The sequence below is a fragment of the Cibotium barometz genome, chromosome 10 (assembly GCF_041138505.1).
Source record: "Cibotium barometz isolate CiBa-2024 chromosome 10, ASM4113850v1, whole genome shotgun sequence".
In the NCBI taxonomy this organism is placed as follows: Eukaryota; Viridiplantae; Streptophyta; class Polypodiopsida; order Cyatheales; family Cibotiaceae; genus Cibotium; species Cibotium barometz.
The window spans coordinates 18,901,219-18,928,540 of NC_141055.1; the positions used below are offsets into that span (position 1 = coordinate 18,901,219).

General features: G+C 44.1%; 1 protein-coding gene across 1 annotated transcript in view; it reads right to left on the bottom strand.

Moving 5' to 3' along the window:
* Positions 1–3,171: 3,171 nt before the first annotated feature.
* The window catches only part of LOC147634626 (protein CHAPERONE-LIKE PROTEIN OF POR1, chloroplastic-like), a 41,389-nt gene continuing 17,238 nt past the window's right edge, over positions 3,172–27,322 (bottom strand). The window contains exons 2-3 of the mRNA XM_086803761.1: positions 20,511–20,868; positions 3,172–3,684 (exon numbers count right to left, since the gene is read on the bottom strand). Of these exons, the coding sequence (XP_086659887.1) occupies positions 3,509–3,684; positions 20,511–20,868 (534 nt within the window). The 3' untranslated portion in view covers positions 3,172–3,508. The remainder of the gene's footprint in view (positions 3,685–20,510; positions 20,869–27,322) is intronic.

The window sequence follows — 27,322 nt, forward strand, 5'->3', positions numbered from 1 at the left end:
CAAGTTTCAAGCATTGTGGTGTTAATCCTAAGTTGTGCTCGTCCCAAGCTAGCCACAACTAAGCAACCCAACAACCACAGTAATGGCAATCGGGCTTACATACAAGTGATTAGTGTTTATACTAGGCCGACCAAAAGTTAAAAATGGTCCAACCACTATTACTAGTCTCAAGCAAGTATGTACACAAAGTCTTTATTTGACATTAAGCTCACAAGCTAGATTTATATGTTGTAGCACCTTCTTACAAAAGATAGGTTCCCATTCCAGTGAGTAAGATGGCAAATCACCTTACGGTAAGATGGGCACGTGAAATCATGTCAACAAGTGGTTAACATCACACCACCATCTAGAATTGCAGTGGATTTCCAACCTCTTCTCTTTGCAAACAGCATTGCATCCATGTCATTGTTTTCATAAGATTATTGACCAAAATGATGGCTAACCTCTATCCTTCAAGTTTCTCAATGACACTGGGTCCTTGAGCTTCTTAAGCAGGAGTCATTCCATCCAGTCTTTCAAATCTATTTAGAGACTTGAATTCCCTTAAAGTAATATCCGAATAGGTATTTTCATTTCTAAAGATAGAAAAGTGATTCTCAATATCTCTTGGGTATGCTTTTTCTTCAAAATTATCATATTCAATGTGTTCATGGATACGTGATTGAGGTACCTTTACCTCTTCAAGATGCAAATAATGCCATCCTCATCAACACTTTGGACATCATATTAGGGTTGAACTTCCTTTCAATGGCCCTTATGGTTATTCAATAACTTAATGATGTATATCTAATAAGACTACAGGACTGGTTACACACAAGGATGTACTGTCTCGCAGCCCTGACTAGCCATCATTCTAGCTTCAAACTTCTCTTGGCATTAACAAACCAAGTTTTACACTTCCTTCAAGATATTGTCTCTTTTTGAGAGTAGTAGCAATTTTAACATTGACTGCACTCTGCTTAAATCTTCTCCATTATCTGATCTTTCTCAAAAAGAGTAGTGGAAATTCGTGGTGGCAGTATCTTCATCAAAACCACTTTTGACGACTCTTTTGTCACCTTTACCGACCTTCTTCGCACTTCTTCTTCTTCTTCTCATGGTTTTTAATGTATTCTCATTTATCACATAAGTAGCTCCTGCATGCTGATTTGCTTGTACCCTGGTGAGTGCAAGCAAAGTAATTACAATGATTAATCCTTTTTTATTAGTTTTTATTACTGAGAATATTAATGGTAGCTCCTGCATGCTACTTTGCTTGTAACTTGGCGCAAAGGAATTACAGTAACTCTTCATAGCAGTAGCACTAGGATCAATGAAACTTACCTTAGTTAGGTATGTTTCAAATGGTCGTGTAACTCTTTCTTTTTTAATATTGGGAATATTAATGGTTGCTGCAGGATCAATGAAACATGTTGCAATGGTTTTTTGGTTTTTCGAGCCGAGGTCAGAAGCGAGCACGCTCAATCTAAGACTCGAACAAAGGTTGCAATGGTTGTGTAAGGACAATCCTTAAGTAAATGGTCAATCCCACACTTATCGCGACATTGGTGTCGAGGTGGTTGCTTGTGTAATCAAGGTACTTTTTTTAGGGCACTATTGTCACTCTCAAAAATAAAGTTTTTTTCTAACTAGTGAAAAAAAGGATGATCTTGAAGTTGAACTGGTTTTTATTGAAAAAATGCATAGCTTAACTAGTTTTATAAGTAAAATTTCAAAATTTTGAATCTTTAAGTTCAAGGCCATCCAAAATTACAACAGGTTTTTCTCAATTTGAGCTGTGAAAATTACACTAAAGGACAATTTTTTTCTGACACTGGTCAAGATAACTACTTATACAATCAAGGTGCCTTTTTTAGGACATTTAGCAACTATGTATAGTTCTTGAAAATGATAGCATTGTAGAGGAGCTCTTCGCATTGTCGAGTTTATGTCTATCTTTCCCGACTTGGAACACCGATATTGAAATTCCTTGATGATCCTAAAAATATATTGGCAAAGAATATTGGATTTCTTCCACAAAAGGTGGATTTAGATCTAGCTTAACTTCATAACCCATGATTCTGACACAACTAAATTTTTAGTAATGAGTTGCATTTCCACTTGGTTCCCCGATTGTTAAATATGAGTTGAGGTTCTTGCAACCAATGGTTGTATTAAAGGGTTGAAAATGAGGCTTTCAATTGGGTCTCTAGTCATTACAAACACTTCCAAAGCATTCCTTAGGCAAGCACTTCTAAAGCATTCTATTGTTTTCCACAAAAAATCTAAAAAGAATTACTTGCATATGCTGATCAGCCATCTCTTTTCCAACCCTAAAATATTTACATAAATGCCATAAAACGTGTTCATAGTGTGCCCAATAAATGCACCATCTACACATGCATGTTCTCGGCATTTCAAGGTGGCTATTGGACTATCAAATATGCTTTAATATAATCTCTACAATGGTGGTTCAGATATTACTACTACTACTGACATTAACTGTTGCTCCAAGGCTAATCACCTTTCTATAGTTTCCTAGGGCTGGTCTTTCTTGGTTGGCCATATTTTTTAAGACTGAAAAATATTATCATTTCATTGAATGTTTTCACACTATACCCAATAAATGTCCCACCTAAGGGTGTATGTCCTTGGCACTTCTAGGCGCCAACTAGTGGGCTATCGAATCTGCTCCAATCCTATCCCTAAAACTCCCCTTAAGTCAACTAATGATGCCTATGTGCCACTCACATGTGTGATGCACATGACAACACAATGTTGCCTATCACTAAACAAATACTCTCCCAAAAAGGAAAACAAGAATATCAATTACTACCTTATTTATCACTTAAAACCAAAGAAAAGCTGCTATATCAGGTGAGCTTCTTGTTGTCTTGCAAAAGGTCGACCACAATTCTACACGCCACATGCATATGAAAATCCTTGTACAAATTGCTAATTGTGGGAAATCCGTGTACAAATTGCTAATTGTGGGAAATCCGTGTACAAATTGCTAATTGTGGGTTAGTGAAGTAGTAAGGAAGGAGTTTCGGAGTCCCTAGGTGATGGGTTCCAATCTCCGCTTGTGCAAGCAATGGCATCTAGTGTGTGTGAGTAGCGTACTTTCAAATTTCTTGCCAAGCCTTACCAAAAAAATAAATAAATAAATAAAAATGTACAAAGTTGCAACACAGAAGGATATGTAGGTGATCATAAATGCAGTGAGAAGATGTTAAAATATAAAGCAGCTCAGTCTAGACATGCTAATAAGGGAGCGTTGAAATGTCCAGCAGCTGACACAGAATTAGCTTCAGCTCTTATACAAGTTTAACATTCAAACTGACCTGTAATTTACATGAGGGCATGTAACAGCAAACGAATCAATACCCAGTTGATGAAAAGCACGTGTCAAATCACTTATGGTCACGAGTCTTTGATTCACATACGTGGAAGCCATGTAGTGAATGCATGCAAGCTTTCAAACAGTGGCAGAAAGGTCTAATTGCATCATACAGTCTCATCTATGCCATCAGCCTAAATAGAGAGATGAGAGCCACAGAGAGAACAGCACAAACTCACTGACAACCACAGCAGGTGATCCAATCCCAAAAACAGGGATTAAATCTACTCGCAACCATGACTCTACAGCTCCCCCAAAGACAGCTCCTGCAACCAGACCAGCCACCGTCAAGGCGGTTGCTTTTCCTGCAAGGAATGAGATAAAGTAAGCAAACAGTAATATATATGTATATATATATACCAGAAGAAGTTCAGGTTATTTCCTAAACTTAACAAAAACCAAAGTGTGATCTTGAATCTATGAGAATACTCTCACAAAGCTTCAAATAATTAACTTCATCATGCACTACATGCTGTGACATCTGCTCACCCATCGACGCCCAAGAGTACGTGCAGGTTCATGCATAAAGCTGTCACCTTAGTACACAAATATTCATAGATAAACCATCAAAGTGAGTTTCTCACTTCTCCGGAGGTGAAGGGCAGGCTCAGCCAAAGGTGCTTCAGCAAATCCCCCCATTTGCCTAGCTTACGGATGTAACGACGCTGACAGAATTTCCATTTGGGGTTGTCTAGAAATAGTAACTCTCCTAGATTTCAGGAGAGTGATCCTTTGTATTCTAAGATAATCCCCCATTCCCAAAGCTTGTACTTCCCAAATATTTAGACGTCCTAGAGTCCACCAAACCCCCTTTCATATTGGAAAATGTCCAAGCTAGTGACATTCTCCCCAGCTTCTCAAAAGTTGTCTGCAACTTTAAGCTTCAAGCCATATAATCATGTCCCATCAAGTGGGTGAGACAAGATCCAATATAACTCGAAGAATCCATGTCCCAAATAAATGGGCGAGGCTACATAAGTCTCCATAATACCAATATCAAAATCATGTCCCAAATAAATGAGCAAGACAAAACACTCCCATTAATGCAGATATCATAATCATGTCCCAAAATAAATGGGTGAGACAAAACAGTCCCATAAGTCCAAATATCATGATCATGTCCCAAAAAAATGGGGAGACAAAATAGTCCCATAAGTCTAGATATCATGATCATGTCCCAAATAAATATCATAATTATGTCTCTCTGGTATCTTTCTCAACTGCACACCACAGGTAATCAATCATGTGGCCAAAGGTATATGGCAGCATTTGGCCTCTCTTTACAACAGGGTATCGCCCATGAAGAGGATTTCCTTGGAAGTACAAATGCGGGTTATGAACCCTGCAAAGTCGTTGACGATGCAGAAGCATATTAACAAGCTGCAAGCTCTTCAGCAGGAAGTTCTTCAGGCTGGGAAGGAGATATCATCAGAGGACATGGCCATAACGTTGCTATCACACTTACCCTCTCAGTACTCAACATTTTACTCGTCTTTGATTACCAGTGGCAGACTCAGCACCATCACTTGGGAGGAGCTTGTGCCCAAGGAGGAACGATTCACGAACCCTCCTCAGGGTGGAGGTTCGGAGGCCTTAACTGGCCAACGGTCGAAAGGCCGTAACACGAGCAAAGGGAAGGCTTCATCGGAAAAGTCTTCTAAGAAAAAGTCCGTTACTGACCACGAGAAACTAAAGGCAGAGAGGAGCTGTAATGATTGTGGCGAGAAAGGCCACTATTGGAGGCAGTGTCCCAAGCGGAAGACCGAGAAGGGTGAAGATTCCTCAGCAGCAATCATGAAGACTCCGGCTTTTGTGCACCTGGAGGTGGTGGACACCGATGTTTCATTTTCTACAGGCAGGGAGGAGATTGGAGGACTCTCCGCAACAGATACTCGGGAGTGGATTCTAGTTAGTGGTGCTTCCAGGCACATGACTCCTTCCCGTTCCGGTTTACAGGATCTCTATAGGCTTTCTGGTCACATTCTTACCGGAAATACATCCACTATCCCAGTTCACAGTGAGGGCAAGATGGAGATAGTTCCTGATGGCAGAGGGGGGAAGCATTCCTCCCAGGTGTTGTATGTTCCGTCACTTGGTTTTCATCTGTTGTCAGTGCATCTGGTTTGCAAGACTGGCGTACGGGTGGAGTTTGATGAGCATTTTGTTGCTCTCCGGGACAAAGCAACAGGCCAAGTGGTTTGGGAAGGCGGAGTGGAGAATGGAGTTTACAAGCTTTCAGCACTCTCTCTCCCAGGTCCTCGGGTTTGTGATGAGTGGCAGTCTGGTAATGGCCACTTAAGTGTGGATACGCTGCAGGTACAGGCTTTCTGGGACCAGATGGTGGATAGCTTGCCAGTAGATGGTAGCAGTTGGCAGGAACTCTCCAATATTAATGTTGGTAGTTCTTGTGTTCGTCATTCAAAGGAAACTGAACAGGTAACTTATGCTCTGATGTCTCGTAGTGTTCGGGACAAAGAACCTCCTGTAGATGACCTCTTGGAAAGCCAAGCAGGTAGCAGTTGATTACTTGCAGAAGGAGGTGGTTTCTCCAGGCTTTGTGGTTCCGGATCCAGAGGGGATGGTTGACAGGTTTCAGAAGGCCTTGCGTGGTCTTCATCAGGTTTCCAGGACTTGTTTTTGCACCATAACAGGTGTTGATCCTTGTGAGCAGTGTGATGCCTCTTTGACTCAAAAGCAGAATGGTTCATTGATCTGGTTGATGGACACCAGATTGGCATGCGAAGAATCATGGACTCTTGTACACAGGAGGGGGATTGTTGGATGGAGTCCAACTCCACGGTTGGAGTGACTCAGTTTGGGGAGGAGATCCGGACACGAGGAGATCTACTTCAGGCCCAGGAGAAGTTTTACAAAGCAGTAAGAGACAGTCATCTTTTGCCTTGTCGAGGACAAAGGCAGAGTACCGGGCTGTTTGTGATGCTGCTTGTGAGGTGGTGAGGATGCAGAGGTTGCATTGCAAGTTTGGGCTTCCACTGGAGGAACCCATGGTCATCCAGAGGCACTTTGTTCGTGAACAGATCGTTGCTGATGACATCTTGCTAGAGTTCTGTTCGACGGAGGACAGTACGGTGGACCTCTTCACGAAGTCGCTATCTCAGGATTTGCTCAGGCGGCACCTCAGCTCCCTGTGGTTGGTTTCACAGTCAGGAGCTGAGAGGGGGTGTTAGAAGTCATCTCCTGTCTATTTTTATACACCAAGGCCTTTGTTGTGGGTGTGCCCGCTCTTATGAGGTGTTTTCTCATTTTTTCCCACTCTCCGTATTTTTTTCCTATTTTTTTCCATTTTTCTATGGCTTGGGTGGCTTCTGTGTGTTGGCAGGAGAGCCTTTCTGCTGGCCGACTGAACCTTCATGTACCCGACCACATTCCTGTTCTGGCCGACTCAGTTTAGCTGGCCGACTGGAGGTTTATACTGGTTGTGGAGATTCAGGACCAGTCGGCTGCCTGTAGCATAGGCCGATTGGTATATGGGGCCATATAAATAGGCCCCCAGCCCCCCATTCCATGTTGTATCATACTCTAGGATCTTCTTGTGTATATAGAGCAGAGTTACACGCCTATATCTCTCTCTCTCTTGTGCTATATTTTTTCTACATGCGTTTTTGCTCTTGTGTTCCCAGATCTGGTCATCATCTCCGCTGCGTATTCTCACAACGGTTCAGGGCAGGCGTCCCCTTACCCAAAACTACACATTGATCATGCAAGCATGAAAACAACATGCAAATTCAATTGCAGGCAAGCACATAAAGACCATGTGTAGTTGCATCTTTCAATTTGAGAAATGCATCCCCCTCTACATCAGTCCATTTGAATGTAGCCTTCTTCTTTGTCAAGTCATGCAAAGGAGAAGCAATCCATACGAAGTGCCAAATGAACCTATGGTAGTAAGAACATAATCCAAGAAAACTATAGATGTTGCATCTGCAGAAGCCTTGCTATACTGATCCACAATCCTAAGCATGATTAAGAACATTGATGCTAATTATCATATGATTAAGACACAAAGGAGAGAGAAGAAGAGAGAGATTAGGTGTCAGGTTTTCTGTATTACCATGGTACAAAAAGCCATAGGGGTGACCTAGGCCCCCTTCTACATACACTTTACTTAAGCTAGAACTGAATTATGATTATCAATTGACTACTTATGTTGAATGCTGAAATATGCTTATATATGTGTGTGGGATGCTAGTCGGCCAGCACTAAAGCTGTCGGCCAGTTGCATGGACAAAACATGGCTTAAAATTCTCAATCAAATGCTGAGTGTATCTTCTGGTTCTGCCCATACTCGCTGCCCTTCCTGTAGCCCATGGCCAACTGCTGCACAAGGCTGGCTGTCAACCGACAGGCTGTTTTGCTGCCAGCCGACAGGCCCCTTGTGACCTCCCATGCTGTAGTGATGCTCATGCTGTGAATGATGGTACTTCTGATGCTGAAATTAATGATTCTTCTAATGATGTTGATGGTAATGCTGATGAAGATGATGTTGCTCCTGATGTTTATGATTTTCTGACTAAGACACTGTCTAATCAAGGATAATTGTTCTTGCACAGGGTTAGCCATGGCACGGGTGTGCACATGACAACGGATCTCATGCACCGATCTCAATTCACGCCAATTCCGAATTGCATCAATCTGTGGAGGATCCATCTGCACTCCATCTTTGGACACAATATTCCTAAGATAATGTATCTCTGACAAAAAGAACTCACTCTTCTTTGCATTTATGAAGAGTTTATGATTATGGAGTTCTTTAAAAACAATAGCCAAATGAGACTATGCTCTTCTTCGGTCTTCGAGAAGACTAGGATGTCATTAAAGAAGACACCTGGAAATTTCCTATACCCACGGAACATGGGATCCATCATTCTATTGAATGTAGCTGGGACATTCGTAAGACCAAAAGGCATAACAAGATACTCATAAAGCCCAAATGCTGTCCTGAAAGCAGTTTTATGTACATCCTCAGGCACCACACGCACTTGATGATACCCACTCTTCAGATCAATTCTGCTAAAGCATGCCGATCCATCCAACTTGTCAAGGATGTCGTCTATGCGTGAAATCGGAAACCAATTCTTGATGGTAAGCTTATTCAAAGCTCTATAATCCACACATACGAAAAGATCCATCCTTCTTTTGAACCAAGAAGACAAGTGAACAATATGGGAAAGCGCTTGGTTGAACCAAACCCTTCTCAAGAAGCTCATTTAACTACTTCATGATCTCCTCTCTTTGGGATGCACTCACACGATAGGCTTGCCTATTAGGTGGTGAGCTACCCGGCACAAGATCAATGCGATGATCTTCCGGTTGTACGGGTGGCAATTCATTTGGTAACTCTTCAACAAAACAATCATTGTACTCTTGCAAAAATTTCAACCTATCACTACTAAGAGTGTTTACATGCACATTAGTTTCTTTAACATGATCCCGTTCAAAAATCAAGTACGCAAAAACACTCTTTTTCATTACTTTCTTAATTTGTACATGACATACAAGGAGAATGGTATCACCCTCTTCACCAGCATCAATCACATGCTCTCGGTCTTTATGCATGAAGGTGATCCTGTTGGTCTTGTAAGTCTTGCGCCGTTCAATGCGTGTGTGCTAAGGCTTTCCAAGCAATACATCACAACCATTCAAAGGCGCTACAAGAAAGTTCTCATGATCTATATAGCCTTGAATGTGTATGTGCAACTTGCCAATAATAGGCATAACTTGCACTTCTCTACCAACAAAGGAAGCCCCTCCTTCAATTTGAGGATCCATGTCCCCCACTTCAATACCCAAAGCACCTGCCATTTGTGTAGATATGAAGTTCTCAGTTGCACAATCATCAAACATGTACACCCCATCGAGATTGGTTCGAGGACTTCACTGCCAGATCAGGCGAGATCACTCTGGGTGATTCTTCTTCTGTGCCAGTGCATGGTCATGGCACTATCCCCATCTTCCGTTCTGACGAGGACAAGAGGTACTTCTCTAACGTTCTGTATATTCCAGATTTGGCTTTTAACCTTTTGTCAGTGAGTGCTCTTACAGCTCAGGGTGCGGAGGTGATCTTTTCTCATTATGAGATTACCATTCGTGATAAGGCGACTGGTAACATCTTGGCTCAGGGAGTCCAAGATAGTGGCCTCTACAAATTAACCGCTCTACTTTCTTCTGGTGCTTCTTCTGCTCTTTGGCATGCTCGGTTTGGCCATTTGAGCTATCAGCTTTTGCAGTGAGCTTTGTAGGATGGGTTGGTTGATGGATTACCGACCATCAAGGCTCCGTCTTCTGCTTGTTCCTCTTGTTTACAGGGGAAGCAACACCAAGCCGCCTTTCCGAATGAGGCGACACACAGATCTTCGACATCACTTGCTCTCATTCATGCAAACTTATGTGGTCCTATGAGTACCGCGTCTTTGAGTAAGGCGTTGTACATGCTTGTGATGGTGGATGATTTTACCAGATATACTTGGGTTTTCTTTCTGAAGACCAAGGATGAGACTTTTCATCGCTTCTATGATTGGAAAGCCGAAAAAGAGACCAGTCACTCGGTCAAGGCTCTCAAGACCGATGGAGGGGGTGAGTTCACATCCCAGGAGTTTCAGCAATATTGCAAGACACATGGCATTCGGAGACAGCTTACTACAGCATATACTCCATCACAGAATGGAGTTGCTGAGAGGAAGAACAGGACCATTATGGAGATGGCCCGTGCTATGCTTGAGCATTCTTCATTACCTCAACATTTCTGGGTTGAGGCGGCTTCCACTGCTGTCTACATTCAGAATAGGTCTCCTACTACTGCTCTTCCCGACAAAACTCCATATGAGGCTTTCCATGGTGAGAAGCCCTCCGTTGTTCATTTCCGGATATTTGGATGTACGGCGTATGTTCATGTGCCTAAGGAGCACCGCTCCAAGTTGGACTCGAAGTCTCAGCGCATGACTTTTCTCGGATACAGCACTGTCCAAGGCATATCGTCTTTATGATCCTCAAGCTGGTAAAGTTGTTGTGAGCCCTGATGTGGTGTTCGACGAGACTCCTACATCGTTAGAGGGGAGTGGTGAGCTCCTTCTTCCTGCACCTCCTCCTCCTCCTCCTCCTCCTCCTGCTCCCGCTGTTACTGTTACACCTCCAACTGAGGATTCTCAGTCAGATGATGATGACCCTGCTCCTCCTCCGGCGAGTTCGAGCAGATTTGTACCTGGTTGGTATTATCAGACAGTTCGTGACTCTGGGTTACGTGAGCTTCCTTCTGCTCCTCCGCCTGGTTCTCTTCGGCGTTCTTCCAGAGTTACAGGAAAACAAATTCATGAGGGCAACATGTTTGTTAATTATGCTCTTATGTCTACAATCATTAATGGTCCTTCTGATCCCACTTCTGTAGACGAGGCTCTTTCACATGAGTCTTGGCATCATGCTATGCAAACAAAGCTGGATGCTATCGAACGGAATGGCACTAGGATTTTGGTGCCTCGGCCTCTGCAGCGTAAGGTGAATCAAAGTTCCCAGCTGATGGCAGCTTGGACAAGCACAAGGCGAGGTTGGTTGTTGCCAAGGGTTATGCTCAGAGCCCTAGTGTCGACTTCGATGAGACCTTCGCCCCGACGGCCCGGATGACTACCATTTGCACCGTTCTTGCTCTTGCAGGACATCATAGATGGCCCATTTTCCAGATGGACGTCAAGTCGGCTTTCTTGAATGGAGAGCTTACACAGGAGGTTTATATTGATCAGCCGCCAGGATTTGTTGTTCCGGGCAAACAGGATCATGTGTACCAACAGCTGAAGAAGGCTTTATATGGTCTAAAGCAGGCTCCGCAGGCTTGGTACCAGGATTGATGAGTTCTTTCGGAAGCTCGGCCTGCGCCGTTCTCATGCAAATTCGAACCTTTACATCCTCCTTGAGAGGGGATTGATTGTTATCATTGTGGTCTATGTTGATGACCTCATCTTTAAAGGTTCTCATTCTGTGCGGATCCGTTCTGTTATGGATGCTTAGGAGACAGAGTTTGAGATGACGGATCTAGGCCTCTTGCATTATTTTCTTGGCTTTGAGATTTGGCAGACCTCGAAGGGCATTTTCTTCTCTCAGCAGAAGTACACTCGGGAGATTCTCGACAGATTTCAGATGACTGGGTGCAAACCAGTATCTTCTCCTATGGATATTGGTGAGAAGCTTTCTTCACTTGATGCTTCTCCAGGGACTGATCAGGGACAGTATCGGGTTCTCGTCGGTTGTTTGGTATGGTTGACCTACTCCCGATTGGACATATGCTTCACAGTCAGTTTATTGAGTTCCTTCTCATCCAAACCCCGTCAGCAGCATTGGCGGTGTGCTCTCAGAGTTCTTCGGTACTTGCATGGCACTCTGGATTTTGGCATCTTTTATGGCCAAGGACGCACTCTTGTTGGATGGTCTGACTCAGACTGGGCTGGAGATCCAGATACACGGCGTTCGACCACTGGTTGTGCTTTTTCACTTGGGTCTGGAGCCATTTCGTGGAGCAATAAAAAGCAGCCTACTGTGGCGCTTTCCTCTATCGAGGCGGAGTACCGTGCAGTTTGTTATGCTGCATGTGAGGCGATATGGTTGCGGAGAATATTGGAGGAGCTTGGCTGTCATCCTACCGGATCTACTCTTCTTTGGTATGACAATCAGAGTTGCATCGCCATCGCCAAGAACCCTATGTTTCATGCTTGTAGTATCACTATGTTCGTGAACGGGTTCTTGCTGGAGATTTGCGTTTGGAGTATTGTCCTTCCGCAGAGAATGCTGCAAATTTGTTCACCAAGCCGGTTTCTCAGGCTTCCTTGGCTCCTCATCTTCGGATTCTCGGAGTTTGTTCAGCATCTGGTGCTGAGAGGGGGTGTTTGCACTTTCATCCCCAGTTTCTGCCCTTTATGGTGCCCATTTGGTCCCCTTTTGTATGGCCCTTGCTTGTGGGCTGGCCACCCCTTTTTACTATTTTTCTGGGATTTTTCCCAGCCATTCTGGCATTTTTCCAGTCGGCCATGTCCAACAGCTCCAGTCGGCCTGTTTATGAGCTCCAGTCGGCCAACACTTCCCCACTATAAATAGTGGGTGCTGGCCTCTCATTTTTCATTCACTCTTGTACATATTTGCTCCCTCACTTATGAGACTAACACTGTCTCTTGCTTGGGACTGTTTTGGTTCAGTATATTCAGCATAGTTTGCTCCATATCTCTCTCTCTCTTGCACTCTCTCTTCAGCACATTCTAGTGCCACTCTGCTTCCGCTCTGTGCACTCTTTCATCAGTAAGCCACCAATGAACAGCAGTATCTTTCAAGAACATGCTGGACCATGGATTTTTGAGTGAAATCCTCATCACTAAAAGCAATATCAAACTAGACAATAAAAGCTAGTGCCTTTGATGCATTATATTCCCCATGATATGTATCAAATTTCACAGATTTGTCTCCGGCTTTGAAGTCAGGAGACTTTGATGCATTAGCCTTGTTGGAGGTGGCAATTCTCGTAGCTACTCTCGGTTTATCGCATGACTGGAAGATGTGGTTGATTATCCCATATGCAAGAGCATGGGAAGTCGAAGAGCTATATATAGGGTGTGGTGGCACCTTGTCATAGATATCTTCTTCGGCCGAGTTTTTGGGGAGAGCAACAGTTGGGAGATGGGAGCCCAACCATCGACATTGCTCAGTGCCCTAGGGTGGTGTGCATGCTACTGTGTCGTGACTTTGACATGGTATCAAAGCTCGGCCTGTAGGGCGGTTCTAACCTCTGTTTAATCGAATTTAAGGAGGATGTTGGAGGTGGCAATTCTCGTAGCTACTCTCAAGTTATCACATCACTGGAAGCAGTGGTGGATTATCCCATATGCAAGAGCATGGGAAGTCGAAGAGCCATATATAGGGTGTGGTGGCACCTTGTCATAGATATCTCCTCCGGCTGGGTTTTTAGGAGGAGCAACGGCTTGGAGATGGGAGCCCAACCATCGACATTGCTCAATGCCCTGGGGTGGTGTGTGTGGTGCTACTGCGTGACTGACAAGCCTGCATCTCAACATGTTTTCCCGCATCTATCTTCATTGGGACAGCCCCTATGTGACTAGCATCATTTTGGGAACAAAAGGTGATGCATTAGGCATAGGATACATGTGCCCTGTAAGCATGAGGCATGGCTGGCCCCTCAACACACATTGCTGCATTTTCACCTATAACTTCTCCCTCACGAGCACACTCGAGGGCATGAGTAGCATGAGAGATACCCGAAATACCTACACCAACAGAAAATTGCAACCCATGCTGCATGTGTTGTGCATGCACATTTTCAGCCGGCAACGGCATTTGACATACATTTTCACCACTACCATAAACATTGCATCCTTCATGGGCTACATAAGGTACACCTACCTGGCAGCATGAGGATTCACCCTCTTAGACATATGTTCTTGTTCAACCACCTGTGGGGATACCAAGACATGCCTTTCTACATAGACATCCTCGATACGAGCCAAGTATGCACGTGCCGCATCCCTCGATTGCATGTGCAACTCTTGAGCTATCATTGCCAATAAAAGATTCATCTTTCTCGGCATGTGTAACTCTTGAGCTATCATTGCCAATAAAAGATCAGCTTTCTTGGCCTTCAAACAATCATGTACCAATGGATCCTCACAGTAGAGCTTCAATTCTTCTTGTTATGCATAAAGAAGAGCCTGCATACGAGTAAGTTTTGTAGCCCAGTGGGCGTTTTTTATAACTAATGAAAGGATCTTTTCTCGGAAAAAAAGTTCAGCCCTTGAGGCTATGGACCATAGTGGTTGAGTACTTTAGGTACGGTGCGGTATGGTACGTGTACGATACGAGTACGTAAAGTACGCATCAAGATAAGTACTTTAAGTACGTTCATGTTTTTTACTATATATATATATATATATATATTGTTGGAAATGCTCCATGACATGTTCACACATTAGCATGGAATATGTTTCTAAGGTTATGTGGACATGTAAACCAAGCATGGTAAAATGGCAAGTTATTGGGAATCTCCACCAAATGCAAGTGGGGCACATGGAGCCAAGCCTAATGGAGAGAATCATGGAAAAGGTACCTAGATCCACAAATCAAGGGGAGAGAATATAGGGACACCTCTTGTTAGTGCCTAATCCCATCCCTAATAATGTTTAGCCTTGAGCTAATCCATTGTACCTTCAGCCTATTTAAGAGGCATCATATCAATGAAGACGTGAGTGTGATTATCATCATTTTGCTCTCCACATTATGTCCAAGTGATTAGTGTTAATCTCTTTCCATTAATCTCTTTATTATGCTTTAATCATGGCGCTAATTTCTTATGATCCACCATGATTTCAAGATTGTATCAGAGCTAGGTTCACCCATTCTATCTCTCTAATCATTTTCATGCCCATGATTATGCTCTTTAATCTCATTAGCAGCACTTAATCTCACTTTCACCCAACTTCACTATTGCTGCACTGCACCCCCAGTTGAAGATGCCATTAAATCTCCTCAACCTCTAATCCATTGATGAAACCCTTGAAGGGGTGTCCTCCTCAGCTTAGGGCATCGCCACGAACCAGATATCAGCTCCAGAAGCTTGCGCAATTCGTCGCCATTGCGCCTGCAACCCACACAATTGAATTTGGGGGAAACTGTCATTTCTCCTCATCCTCACAAAAGTGAAGGCCAAGGTTCAAGCCCTAGGGGTTTTAGGCCATTCCCAACATGCCTATATGCACTCAGATTCAGTAGAAAACGGCGCCAAAACTTGATTTCAGGCCTAGGGTAAAGTCAGAAGTCTGTTTTTTTACCTTTTGATTAATTAGTGATAAAGAAGAATTAATCATGGTTTATAAAATCATGCGAATACATTGCTATTACATGCCCCTTCATCACATTGGGCAAATCTCTTGGGCATCATTTGAGTTATTGCTATTCAAAGGTACATTATTTTTCATGCTCATAAAGGGGAAGTTTAGGGTTTTGTACTTGATTAAGCCACATCATTAAGCATTAATCTCAAATATCTCTTGCAAAAAGGTTTAGGCACTGCTCAAATAATGAGTAAGACCACCCACTCATGGCTTTCAAGCCTAGCTCATGCCTATATTCATGTGATACAATGCTATGGTGATGGATGTTATGCTATGGATGCCTATGCTACATGCCATGGTCATGCAGGCTCATGCACTATGAGGATGCTAAAATGGAATGCCCACATGCTTTGTCAAGATGCCAGAATGATGGAAATGCATGTATGTCAAGCTTATGTGCAATGCCAAGATGAAGAAAAAGATGCTATGCAAGATGAAGATGCGGATGGAGATGCAAAAATGGATGGAAACAAAGATGAAGATGAAAAAGATGATGTCTATGATAATTCTTATGCCATGGTTCATGCCTCTTATGTTATGATGATGAATGGGGGATCTAGAGCTATGATTATGTGGAATAATATGCTTATAAAAGTCTAGTATGTAGGCTTCATGTAGAGCCATGCTCATCTAGGAGCTATGCTATTTTCATTTTCATTTTTATGTTGATGCCATGTGTGGATCAAGGAGGGTGTTGGAATATGCTCCATGCCATGGATCAAGGAGGGTGTTGGAAATGCTCCATGACATGTTCACACATTAGCATGGAATATATTTCTAAGGTTATGTGGACATGTAAACCGAGCATGGTAAAATGGTAAGGTACTGGGAATCTCCACCAAATGCAAGTGGGGCACATGGAGCCAAGCCTAATGGAGAGAATGATGGAAAAGGTACCTAGATCCACAAATCAAGGGGAGAGAATATAGGGGCACCTCTTGTTAGTGCCTAATCCCATCCCTAATAATGTTTAGCCTTGAGCTAATCCGTTGTACCTTTAGCTTATTTAAGAGGCATCATATGATATATCAATGAAGACGTAAGTGTGATTATCATCATTTTGCTCTCCACATTATGCCCAAGTGATTAGTGTTAATCTATTTTCATTAATCTCTTTATTATGCTTTAATCATGACACTAATTTCTTATGATCCACCATGATTTCTGGTAATACTGAAATGAAAACCAATCTATTAACTATTGAGTAATGACCACTGACTAAAATAATTAAAAAACGGGTCAAATAAGTGTTGTACATTGAACCTCATATTTGGTACGAAGATCTTATCTGTACGAGGTACGGTACGTATGGAGTGGTACGGAAAGTATTGAAGGTACTCATCGGATGAGTACGGGTATGGAATGCAACTATGCTATGGACTCTTCTTCCTGCGTTCTCTTTGCCATTGAACGGCTATCCCACATGTTTCTGCTCCCTGATAAGCACCACATGAGTTTGCTCTTCCTGTAAAGCATTGGAAGCATGCATTTCATTGTCCCCGCATCTTGTGTTGACATCTTCAACATTCATTGTATGGTTGTCCATAGTGTTCTAAGTGTAGAGACAGCCAATGTTCACAGTGATCGTCTTTCACACGATAGCAGTGAAAGAGAACCGTATGCTCTGATACCAATGTAATTCCACCGGTTGGTGTGGAATGCTTGCAAGATTTAATGGACAACAAGCTCAATACAAGATGTAATTTGCTGAATTGACAAGAGACACAATTAGCCGGAACAGCTGGCCCTCCCTTAAATAGAGTATATTAATCTTGGGAGAATCAAGTACATAGTGTCATGGGCATTTCTGACCATATTTCCATACCAATGCACATGAATACAGTATTGCAAACAATATGGCTATCGGTGTAGATTTGCAAATCACACTACCCTCTCAAGTGCCCATGTTCCCTACCATCTGCTCTCTATTGTTCCACCAACACATGGTAACAACAATCTGCAAGAGAGCATGTAGGATAAGAAAACACTACACAAGGTATGTAAACATGGAGTCGTGCTCCTCCCTCTTCCTACTTGCTTCCATAATTAAGCATTAAAGCTTTCCAATTCCAAGCAGAGTCGATGACAGCGAAAGTCTTCGCAATGGAAGCGTCTGGAGTGTTGAAATCTTCAAGCTATCATAATCTTCGTGAACAAAAGTCTTCAAGACGATGAAGGGAACCCTAGGAAAGCTTCCCCTATGGTTCAACTTGAGAAAGGAAGGCTGAAATCAGGTTTTCAGCCAAAAGACCATAAATTACAGCAAATATAAGAGACATTGGGAGTGTGTAGGGGAGTGAATACCACCTGGAAACACTCTTGGAAGCTTGGAAAACACACTAGCAAGCTTGGTTATGGAGTTGGGAAGGAGAAAGTGCAAAAAATACAGCCAAAAGACCTCATGAAGGTACTTCTAGCGAGAGAGAGAGAGAAGAGATGATGAGATGTCCACCCTGGGTGTCAGGCAAAGAGGACAAGTGACTTGTGGTGCAAGCTGGGATGGACACATGGCTGGTTGCTCTCTTTGAACAAAGGGGATAAGGTCTGGGCGATGGGCATTGAGTTTTGTCCACCTCGGGATATCAGTGTCTGCGAACACAGGCTGGTCATATTTTATAAGTGAGTTTTGGTCGCCCAAAACTTAATAAAGTGTGTACACACTCACTTATAAATTAGTGCTAGTTTCTAAGGCTAGGTTTTGACCAATACTTAACACCTGTCACATGCCACATAACCATGTCGGCAGACAGTTTCACACGCACGGTTCAAGTCGGGCGTCCCCTTACCCGGAACTACAGATTGGTTAGACAAGCATGAAAACAGCATGCAAATTCAATTGCAAAGCAACATTGGTATGGACAATCTCTCTTCATGAGACTATACCAAAATAGACGTGTTTCAAGCAAGTACACGAGGTACCAAACCCAATGGATTACCAATCCTCCAAGCATTTTTGGGCATGTACTCACAAGCACAAGTCCCAACAGAAAGCCAAGTCCACAGTATCACATGAGTGGCATCAATCCCCAACATATGCAACCGCCATGGACGCCAGTCCAATGTGCATACATAATGAGAAAGCACGGGTGGACCAGTTGGGTGGCCAAATGGTGACAATTGTCTTTAAACATCAGGTACAGCCCTCCATTCAGCTGGTACAGCAAGTACATGCACTGGTACAGCAGATACAACTCTCCATTCAGTCGGTTCAGCCCTCCATTCAACTGGTACAGCAAGTACATTGGCTGGTACAGTAGATACAGCTCTCAAATCAGCCGGTACAGCCCTCCATTCAGCCGATACAGCAAGTACATAGGCTGGTACAGCAGATACAGCCCTCAAATCAAATGGTACATCACTTAATGCAACCGGTATAGTACATAAATCAGCCGGTACAGCTCGGCATAGCAGCTATGGAAATAGAGAACTCTTCTGTTAAGGGGAGTGAAGGAGAGCAGGAACTCTCCATAAAGTGTTGTAGACAAGAATGCGAGCGACCATCATATTAGGAGGCTAGTCTCCACCAAGAGAGCCTCTACAAATGAAGAAAGGGGGGTTCGATTTATGAATTTGTGGCTCCCATGAGTGAAATTTGAAAGAGAAAGCTATAATGACAAGTGAAGAGCTGAGGTGACGAGTGTGAGGCCATTTGTCTCACGTTGATCCATTTGTCCCAACTTAAGAGATGGTTCCCCACATAAACTTCATCTCTAAAAATATCTCAACTCATAGACATTCTGTCAAAGGTGCTTTAGCAAGTCCCCCCATTTGCCTAGCTTACAAGTGTAATGACAAATGGAATTTCCATTCAGGGTTGTTCAAAAATAGTAACCCTCCTAGATTTTAGGATAGTGATCCAGGATAATCCCCCCATTCCCAAAGCTTGTTAGACGTCCTGGAGTCCAAACCCCTTTCATACTCGAAAATGTCTAGGCTGACAAGTACATCCAGGTGGAGTTTGACTCGCCCACCCTCGTTGAGTCCATTATAGTGTAGAGCTCCCAGGTTTACTTTGCACCATGGAAACACGAATTCTCCCTAGATTCGGACCCACTAGCAAGTGCTACTGGCTCCCCAGTGACAGTGTGCTTTCCCAACCTCCCAAAATAGTACCATGTGCTCCTTCCGGCACTAGGGTGCTCTTTACAAAAGCTTTTGGATCCTCCCCGCCCCACTCTCGACAGCCCCACCATGGTACAAATGGCCATAGGGATCTCTACATTTGTGTGTTACTTGCCTCACCGGAGAACCTTCCCCATCATTCAGCCATTCCCTAGCTAGATGGCAACATTCTCCTCTAGATGCTTAAGTTCTTCGGCTTGCCAACCTAGTGCTTCATTTTCTAACAAATGGGTTACCTAGCCAAAGCCTGCCCTCGCTGTGAGGGAGCCAACAACCCGCATCCCCTAAGCTTTGGAGGGAGAGACTGAGGGAGAGACTCGACAGTCGAACCAGAAGCAAACGCACAATGAGCAAGAGTGGTAGCCTCTGATTGCTGGACCGCGTAAGCATTGTTATTAGGCCTTGTTCCCTGAAGGTACCATTTGGTCAAAGAACCGTAATTTACATTGCTAGGTCCATCAGAAGATCCTCTGAGGTCCATCACTTGTCTTGCATGCCCCTGGTGGCCTCCACGGGATTCATGGAGAGACCACCGACGATACCTCTCCTCCAGATTCCCTCGCTTACCACCCCCCCCTCCCCGGACCTCATCCCCCCTTCCACAACCTTGCCCCTGCCCCCCTTCCAAACACACCCTCCCCTCAAGGAGTGCAAACCATCCTCCCGTGGCACTGGACCCCCCATGCACTGGTTTTCAATCTTGGCAACAATACTCACACCCAATTGAGACTGTCGTCACCAATTCGACCCACGAGATGGCTGCCACAATGGCGGTAGCAGGTGGTTCAGATATTTTTCAGCTCCATTTGGAGTGTCCGGCTTTGACATATGTTATCAACTACTCCATTTCTTGTCTCTGCATCTCTAGGCTATGATCTACAATACAAAGACACATAGCACCCCACTTTGTGCTTCAAAGGTCAGGGAAGAAGCAGAACATCAGTTGTGGAAGTGTTCCATCAATCATCATAGATAGCATACGTTCCCCAATAAATGGGTCGAGGGGGAATGGAGGCAATACATACATATATAAAATTAACTACTGCAATGCAGACATTTCTAGTCACCAACTGAAATTTCTTTGTCAAATCTGTAATAAATATATGATTGCTTACCTAGTTTAACATCCCGCTTTCTGAAAAAGTAGAGTGAAGCACCAAATCCAATGGCCAAGATTGAACCAGGCACTTCAGCATTTGTGCTCACAGATGACTGTGTGTAAAGTCCACTTGCAAAGGTCCAAGCCATTAACCCTGCATATACAGCAGTTTGAGTTCCAATCACACCAGGTGATGGAGTCTCCACGGCAACGGGAGATTTACTGAGAGCATCTCTGACCCACTGTGGTCCTCCAATGCTAGAGACAGTCTTCATCTTTTTTACATCAGCAAATAGGATACTATTATCAAGAACTTTCCCTGCCCTGCGCTGCATCAAACTCTGCATAAGCAGCACATCATAAGCAGCCTCTACCTGCATTCAAAAACTAAATATTACTTCACACCCTGTAAGAAAAGAAGAAAAGCTTTTACGACAAGGTAAACTAAAATTTGACGTGTCGATATTGTAATCTGTAAAACTGTGAAACCTGTCATAGGCCTGTATGCATATATCTAGCAGTACAAGCAGTAAGAATGGGTTTGGAAATAATAGAGCAATGATGGAAGATTGGATAACAACAAGAGGTTTAAAATTAAGATGCATAAGTCATTAGGGAAAGGATTATAGTTTAATAGAGCGTTGGCCAGCTGCCCTCACTTTAGGGAAAGTTAAGGGCAATGTACACCTATAAAGAGTTTGAAAGTCCCTAAGGCACATGACCTATGAAGGTGATAAGCTGGGAACAGAGGGACACAAAAACACCAGTGTCTTGAACACACACATGGTCAAGTACTAGTGCACGAAGCAGAACAGCATAACACAGCACAATGTAGCATAGCATAGCATAGCACAGCACAACGAAGCTGCAGTGGGTCTGTTTACTCAGCCGATCAAAAACTGTAAGGATACAATCATTTTGGAACCACCGGCTCTTTGGCAATCCAACCACAAGGTCCATAGAAATGTCCTCCCATAGCAACTCTGGAACTAGTAATGGGTGAAGCTTACCAACAGCTTTCATGATGTCTGGCTTTGACTTCTAGCAGACCTGGCAGAACCATACATTGTCACGTGCACCCTGCACTGGGGTACACAGTGACACACTGTCATCATCATCAGTGCAACATTTGTACAGAAGTAATACCTTTTTTAGGAATATTTGTCGTATGCCGTGACCCCATTGTGAGCCCTCAATCTAGGGACAGTCAGGCGGCACGAACTACGTAGGTCAGTCTCCGAGCCATAGTGGTCAGTCTGGAGTCAATTCTCTTAACCCACTTGGAGAATTCATCACATAAGTGCATGTAGCAGTCAGCCTTAGCAGTAGGTTTGCATCAAAAGCATATAGTTACCAGATAGGCTAGGAAGGCATGCCTATGAGCCAGCCCATGGCTGTTTGCCCAGTTGACAGCCTGATTGGGGGCTGTTTACAGCCATGAACCCCAAGCAGAGCCAGCCAACAGCATAAGAGAACTAACATGTCCCTGTCGGCCAGCAAAAGGGCTGCTTTAGGGGCTTACAGCAGTAGGTCATTGCCAATAGGCAGTTGGCCAGCAGGCTGGATAGCATTAGAAGTAAAGCGCCAACATTAAATGTTTTTTATACCATTTTATGTCCAAAAGGGACCTGGCCGACCAGCATCAGGTGTGCATATATAAGCAAGCGCCTGATATTCAGCAGAAATCATTCGTCGACAATCAAGTCTACAAGCAGATTTCAGGCATCAAGTCAGCAAATATTCTCCTTCCTCTCCAGGCAAACGTTCTTCCACATTCAGCCAGCATGTGTGCAATCCTACAGCTATCCTGGACTTGCATAAGTGGTCTAGAAGAGTTTTCTGCAATGCCCTTGGATTGGTGGATACTCAGCCGACGTAAGCTCTACCCCATCCTTGCGTTGGGCAGTCATATCACTTGTTCTCGAGCATTATACAGAAGTTCTCCAAAGAATTAATATAAGCAAATACTCCTGCTTGCAGGCCTGCTTGCAGGCCTGCTTGCAGGGGGGGCACTGTGTCGTCTATTGTCTCTTCTATTCTCCCGATGGTAGTGGATGCACTCTTCTAGACAGTTACATAGTCCTCGAGACAAATAGCACTTGAGGGCCACTTTGGAGTATGGTATGCATTAGTTTCCACTTGGTTCTCAGTATATGGGCTCCGCATGGACCGCCTACCACCCCTTCAGTATAGTTTGGACTCCCCTTTTCTCCAGCTCTCTCACAAGGATACCAACCGAGTTATCCGGTTAGATCTTCTCAGCCTCTACACCCATTGCACATGGATCACGGGTTGGTGACCCAACTCAACTACCTAAAGAAGTGAGAGCATCAGGTGGATGGTAAAACTGCGGTCCGAAAAAACCACCTAGGCCTCCACCATGTTGGGAGAGACATCGCATCAAGAAGAAAGCCAACAAGAAGTTATGGAGGCACAAAGCCTCCAAAGCGACACACCAAAAAGAAAGTACGTTTCCGCCAAGCACAGAAGGGCTCCTGAGAATAATGATGGAGCAAATTAATTCATTGAAGATGTAGCTTGCTGCAGAAAAAGAGAAGCCCAAAGAAGGCCTCTCAGATCTTGCAAAAAATGTACTTCAGTCTAGAGGAGACGTGAAGAAGCAAGAAAAAAAGCTGAAGAAGAGGAAAATAAAGAAGAATAGAGACTTACAGAGGAAAAAAGGGATGAGGAAGCCACATTTAAGTATGAGGAAGACGAGCGCCATCGAGAAGAAGCCGACCGAGAGTTCCAGCAAAGACTCAATCGTGAGGCTATGCAACTCCAACATGAGCAGACAATGGCACATATTCAGGCATCTCTCCCCAAGATAGCTCCAATTTCTTTGTCCTCCACCGCCCCTACCACCACTGTCATACGAACTTCTCCAAACTTAAGTATGATGGTAAGTGTGATCATGTTGCTATTACTCAATTCATTCAATAATTTCAAGCACATTTTGCTTTAGCTAAAATTACAGATCCACAAGCCGAAGTCCATGTGGCAGTACCTCAACTCACTGGGGAAGCTGTTACTTGGTGGCAGCATTGGTCTCAACTTCACACAAACCCACAACTTCACATAGACCCATTAACAAGCCAATTCCAATTTGATTGGGCTAGTTTTTGTGGCTGATCTCAAGGCCCATTTTCTTCCACCACAGTAAATGACCAATCTTGAGGGACGAATTTTACAAACTCACTCAAGGTGGTTCCCCTGTTTTGACCTATCCAACAAGGTCATTACCATGGCCCAGCAATTGGGTATATCAGAAGAAGACAAGCTAAAATAGTTCATTAGAGGTTTAGACACAAACATTAGGTACCCAGTCAACAATTTTGAGCCTCACACTTATGCACGGGCACTCACCCTCGCTCAGAATCAAGAGAGCTGATGCTGAATGGAGGTAAGCCCAAGCAAGTACAGTCTAGTCCTAAGCCCCAACAGGAGTCATCTACCCAAGGTAAGGGCGCTCATAACAAAGACCAAAAGGAGCAAAAGAAAAATTCTCAAGGTCAATAAGAAAGATTCCATGCCCAAGAAGACTCCTGAGGAAAAAGCTAAGGAGAGCATCACTGGAGGTTACCTCCAACCAAATGAACAGACATAGTAGAAGGGGCTATGCTCCGACAGCACTCCAGCTCATTGGGGTTGGTTCCACATCCAAGAGCGGAGGGGGTGTTAGGAGTCATCTCCTGTCTGTACATATTGCTCACTAAGGGCCTTTGTTGTGGGTGTGCCTGCCCAGAGCCTTTTTCTCATTTTTTTCTAATTTTTTTTGTATTTTTTGTAATTTTCTTGGTTGTGGGGTAGTCCTGTGCTGGCCGACTAATGTTTCTCTCTTGGCCGACTGAGAATGTCCTGGCCGACTTGATTTTGTTGGCCAACTGGCTGTTTTTCCCAGTCGTGGACATCAGGGCTGCTGTCGGTTGTTTTATGGGGGCTGGCCGACCAGCATAGGAGGGTGGTATAAATACCACCCTTGGTCCCCCACTTCCTCTTGTATCGGATCTTGTGTATATGGCAGAGTTTATACAGCTTCTCTCTCTCTCTCTCTCTCTCTCTCTCTCTCTCTCTCTCTCTCTCTCTCTCTCTCTCTCTCTCTCTTCTCTGCATTTGTTCTCTTTAGCAGTTGTCTCGTATTTCCTCTATGCATTCTGACAGCTAACTCACTAGGATCACAACCCTTCCATGAGTTAACATACTCACTGAACAGAGTCACCAACTCTTTCATGAGTTTATGCAGACACAGGGTCATAACTATAGTAGTCAAAGTCACCAACTCTCCTTACTGACTTAGAGTCACCAACTCTTACATGAGTGAATCCATCATGCTCTAAGAAATCCTTCCGCAATGCACAGATATCTGGAGGATGGTAGGCTGAAAAATTTGCCACACTTCCACAGTAGCGACCGTAGCATCCCCATCCACACCTCCACCATCAGCCTCTAATGTCGTTCAGCTATTGCTCGCTATGAATTCAATGCCACCAGTGGTATTTGATGATAAGCAGGAGGGTGAGGTTGAGGGACAAAAGAAGTCTCTCATCCACGCCTATGGCACTGAGGGGACAACAATTCATTGTCCTCTTCGACATGGGAAGTTTTGAGGATGGCACCTCTCCGCAGTTGGCAAACAAAATGACCTATACCTTGGTTCCTTATCATTTAGATGTGGACAGGTTTACACGTGGTCTATGTACACCGTCTCTCATAAAGCTCAGCAGTTTGAGTTTCAGGTTTAGAAGCCAACATTCCAACGGGATTTCATTGTCTTCCATGTGACATGATCCTCGGGATCCAGTGGTTCAAACAGTATACACACCTCTCTCATAAAGCTCAGCAGTTTGAGTTTCAGGTTTAGAAGGCAACATTTCGGCTGGGTTTCATTGTCTCCCGTGTGACATGATCCTCGGGATCCAGTGGTTCAAACAGTATGTAGCCATTCTTGATTGGAGGCAAGACACTTTCACTATTGTTGAAGGTTTTCTTGAGCCCATCATGATTCGCGGGGATCAGAGCATTTGTCATAAGAAACAACAATTAGTGCAATTCTTCTTCTCGTCTCCCATAGTGTGGCAGAAGAAACAACAGTTCTCTTTAAGGTAGAGACTTCGTGAAGAGGTCTGCCGCATTGTCCTCCGTCGAACAATAAACAAGCAAGATGTCACCATCCAAAATCTTCTCACGAACAAAGTGATATTGTATCTCTATGTGCTTGGCCCGGGCATGGAAGACCAGGTTCCAAGCAATAGCTATACAGCTCTGGTTCTCACACTGGATGACCGTGGGTTCCTTCTGTGGAAACCCAATCTTGCCAAGCAACCCCCGCAGCCCCACAACCTCACAAGCAGCACCACAAGCAACCCGGTACTCTACCTCTGTAGACGAAAAAGGCAATAGTTTGCTGCCTCTTGCTGCTCCATGAAATAGCTCTTGAGCCAAGGGTAAATCTGTAGCCTAATGTAGATCTCCTCGTGTTTGGATCTCCTCCCCAATATGAGTCACTCCAATCTTGGAGTTTGACTCCATCCGTCGTTCCCCCTCTAGTGTCATAGAAGAGTCCAAGATCCTTCATACCCTGCAGATACCACGAGATTCGCAACCCTGCGTCCCAATGAGTCTTCAAAGGCGTGTGCATGAATGAGCTCAATAGCCCCACAGGAAAGCTCAAGTCCAATCTAGTGTTCAGCAACCAAATCAATGAACCAATGAGCTTCCGATATAGAGAGCATCAACCTGCTCACATCACAAGGATCGTTCACTGTTGTAAGCTTGGTGTTCGGGTCCACCGGTGAAGTAATAGGCTTGTAGTTCTCCATCCCAAAGACCTCAAGCAACTCATGAACATACCACTGCTAAGAAACAAAGAACCCCCTCTGGGTCTGCCAAATCTCCAATCCCAAGAAGAAATGGAGTAAGCCTAAGTCAGTCATCTCAAACTCATTTGACAAGGCAGCCTTCGTCACTGCTATGTGCTCCACATGACCGCCAGTAAGAATGAGATCATCCACATAAAGGATAATCAACGTGACCAAACCACGTTCCTAAAAGAGATACAAGTTAGGATCTGCAACCGATCTCTGAAATCCTATCCGTAGAAAGAAGGAATCAATCTTCTGATTCCAAGCCCTAGGAGCTTGCTTAAGACCATACAAGGCCTTGTAAACCATTCCTTTTGATCCCGGAACCTCAAAGCCTGGAGGTTGCTCAACATACACCTCCTCCTGCAAGTCACCATTAAGGAACGCAGATTTTACATCCATCTAATATACATGCCACCTCTGAGAAGAGGCAAGGGCAAGAACAGTTGAATCGTGGTCATCCTCGCTATTGGTGCAAAGGTATCCTCATAGTCGATGCCAGGCCGTTGAGCATAACCTTTAGCCACAAGTCTAGCTTTGTGCTTGTCCACCGGCCCATCAAACGTATACTTGGTCTTAAAGACCCACTTGACACCAATGATTGACCGTTCTGACGGCCTCGGAGCCAACTCCCAAGTTTTATTCTTCTCTATGGCATCCAGTTCCACTTGCCTGGCTTTCCTCCAAGTCTCCTAAGAAAGAGCTTCCTTAACGGAAGTGGGCTCTTTGTCCCGAATGATATGAGACATCAAAGCATAGTTTACCTGTAAGAGCTCCGCTGAATGACTTTTCTCACAAACACTGTGCAATCTTCGAGGTCTGTCCTCTGTGGTCCACTCGGAGGGAAGCTCCGTACCACCTGACTCCTCAAGGGTGTCTAACAACCACTCTCATCTCCAACCTCGGGCTCAACCTCGACAACTGACTGAGGCTGTCTAGCTAGAAAAATAGACTGGGAATCCTCCTC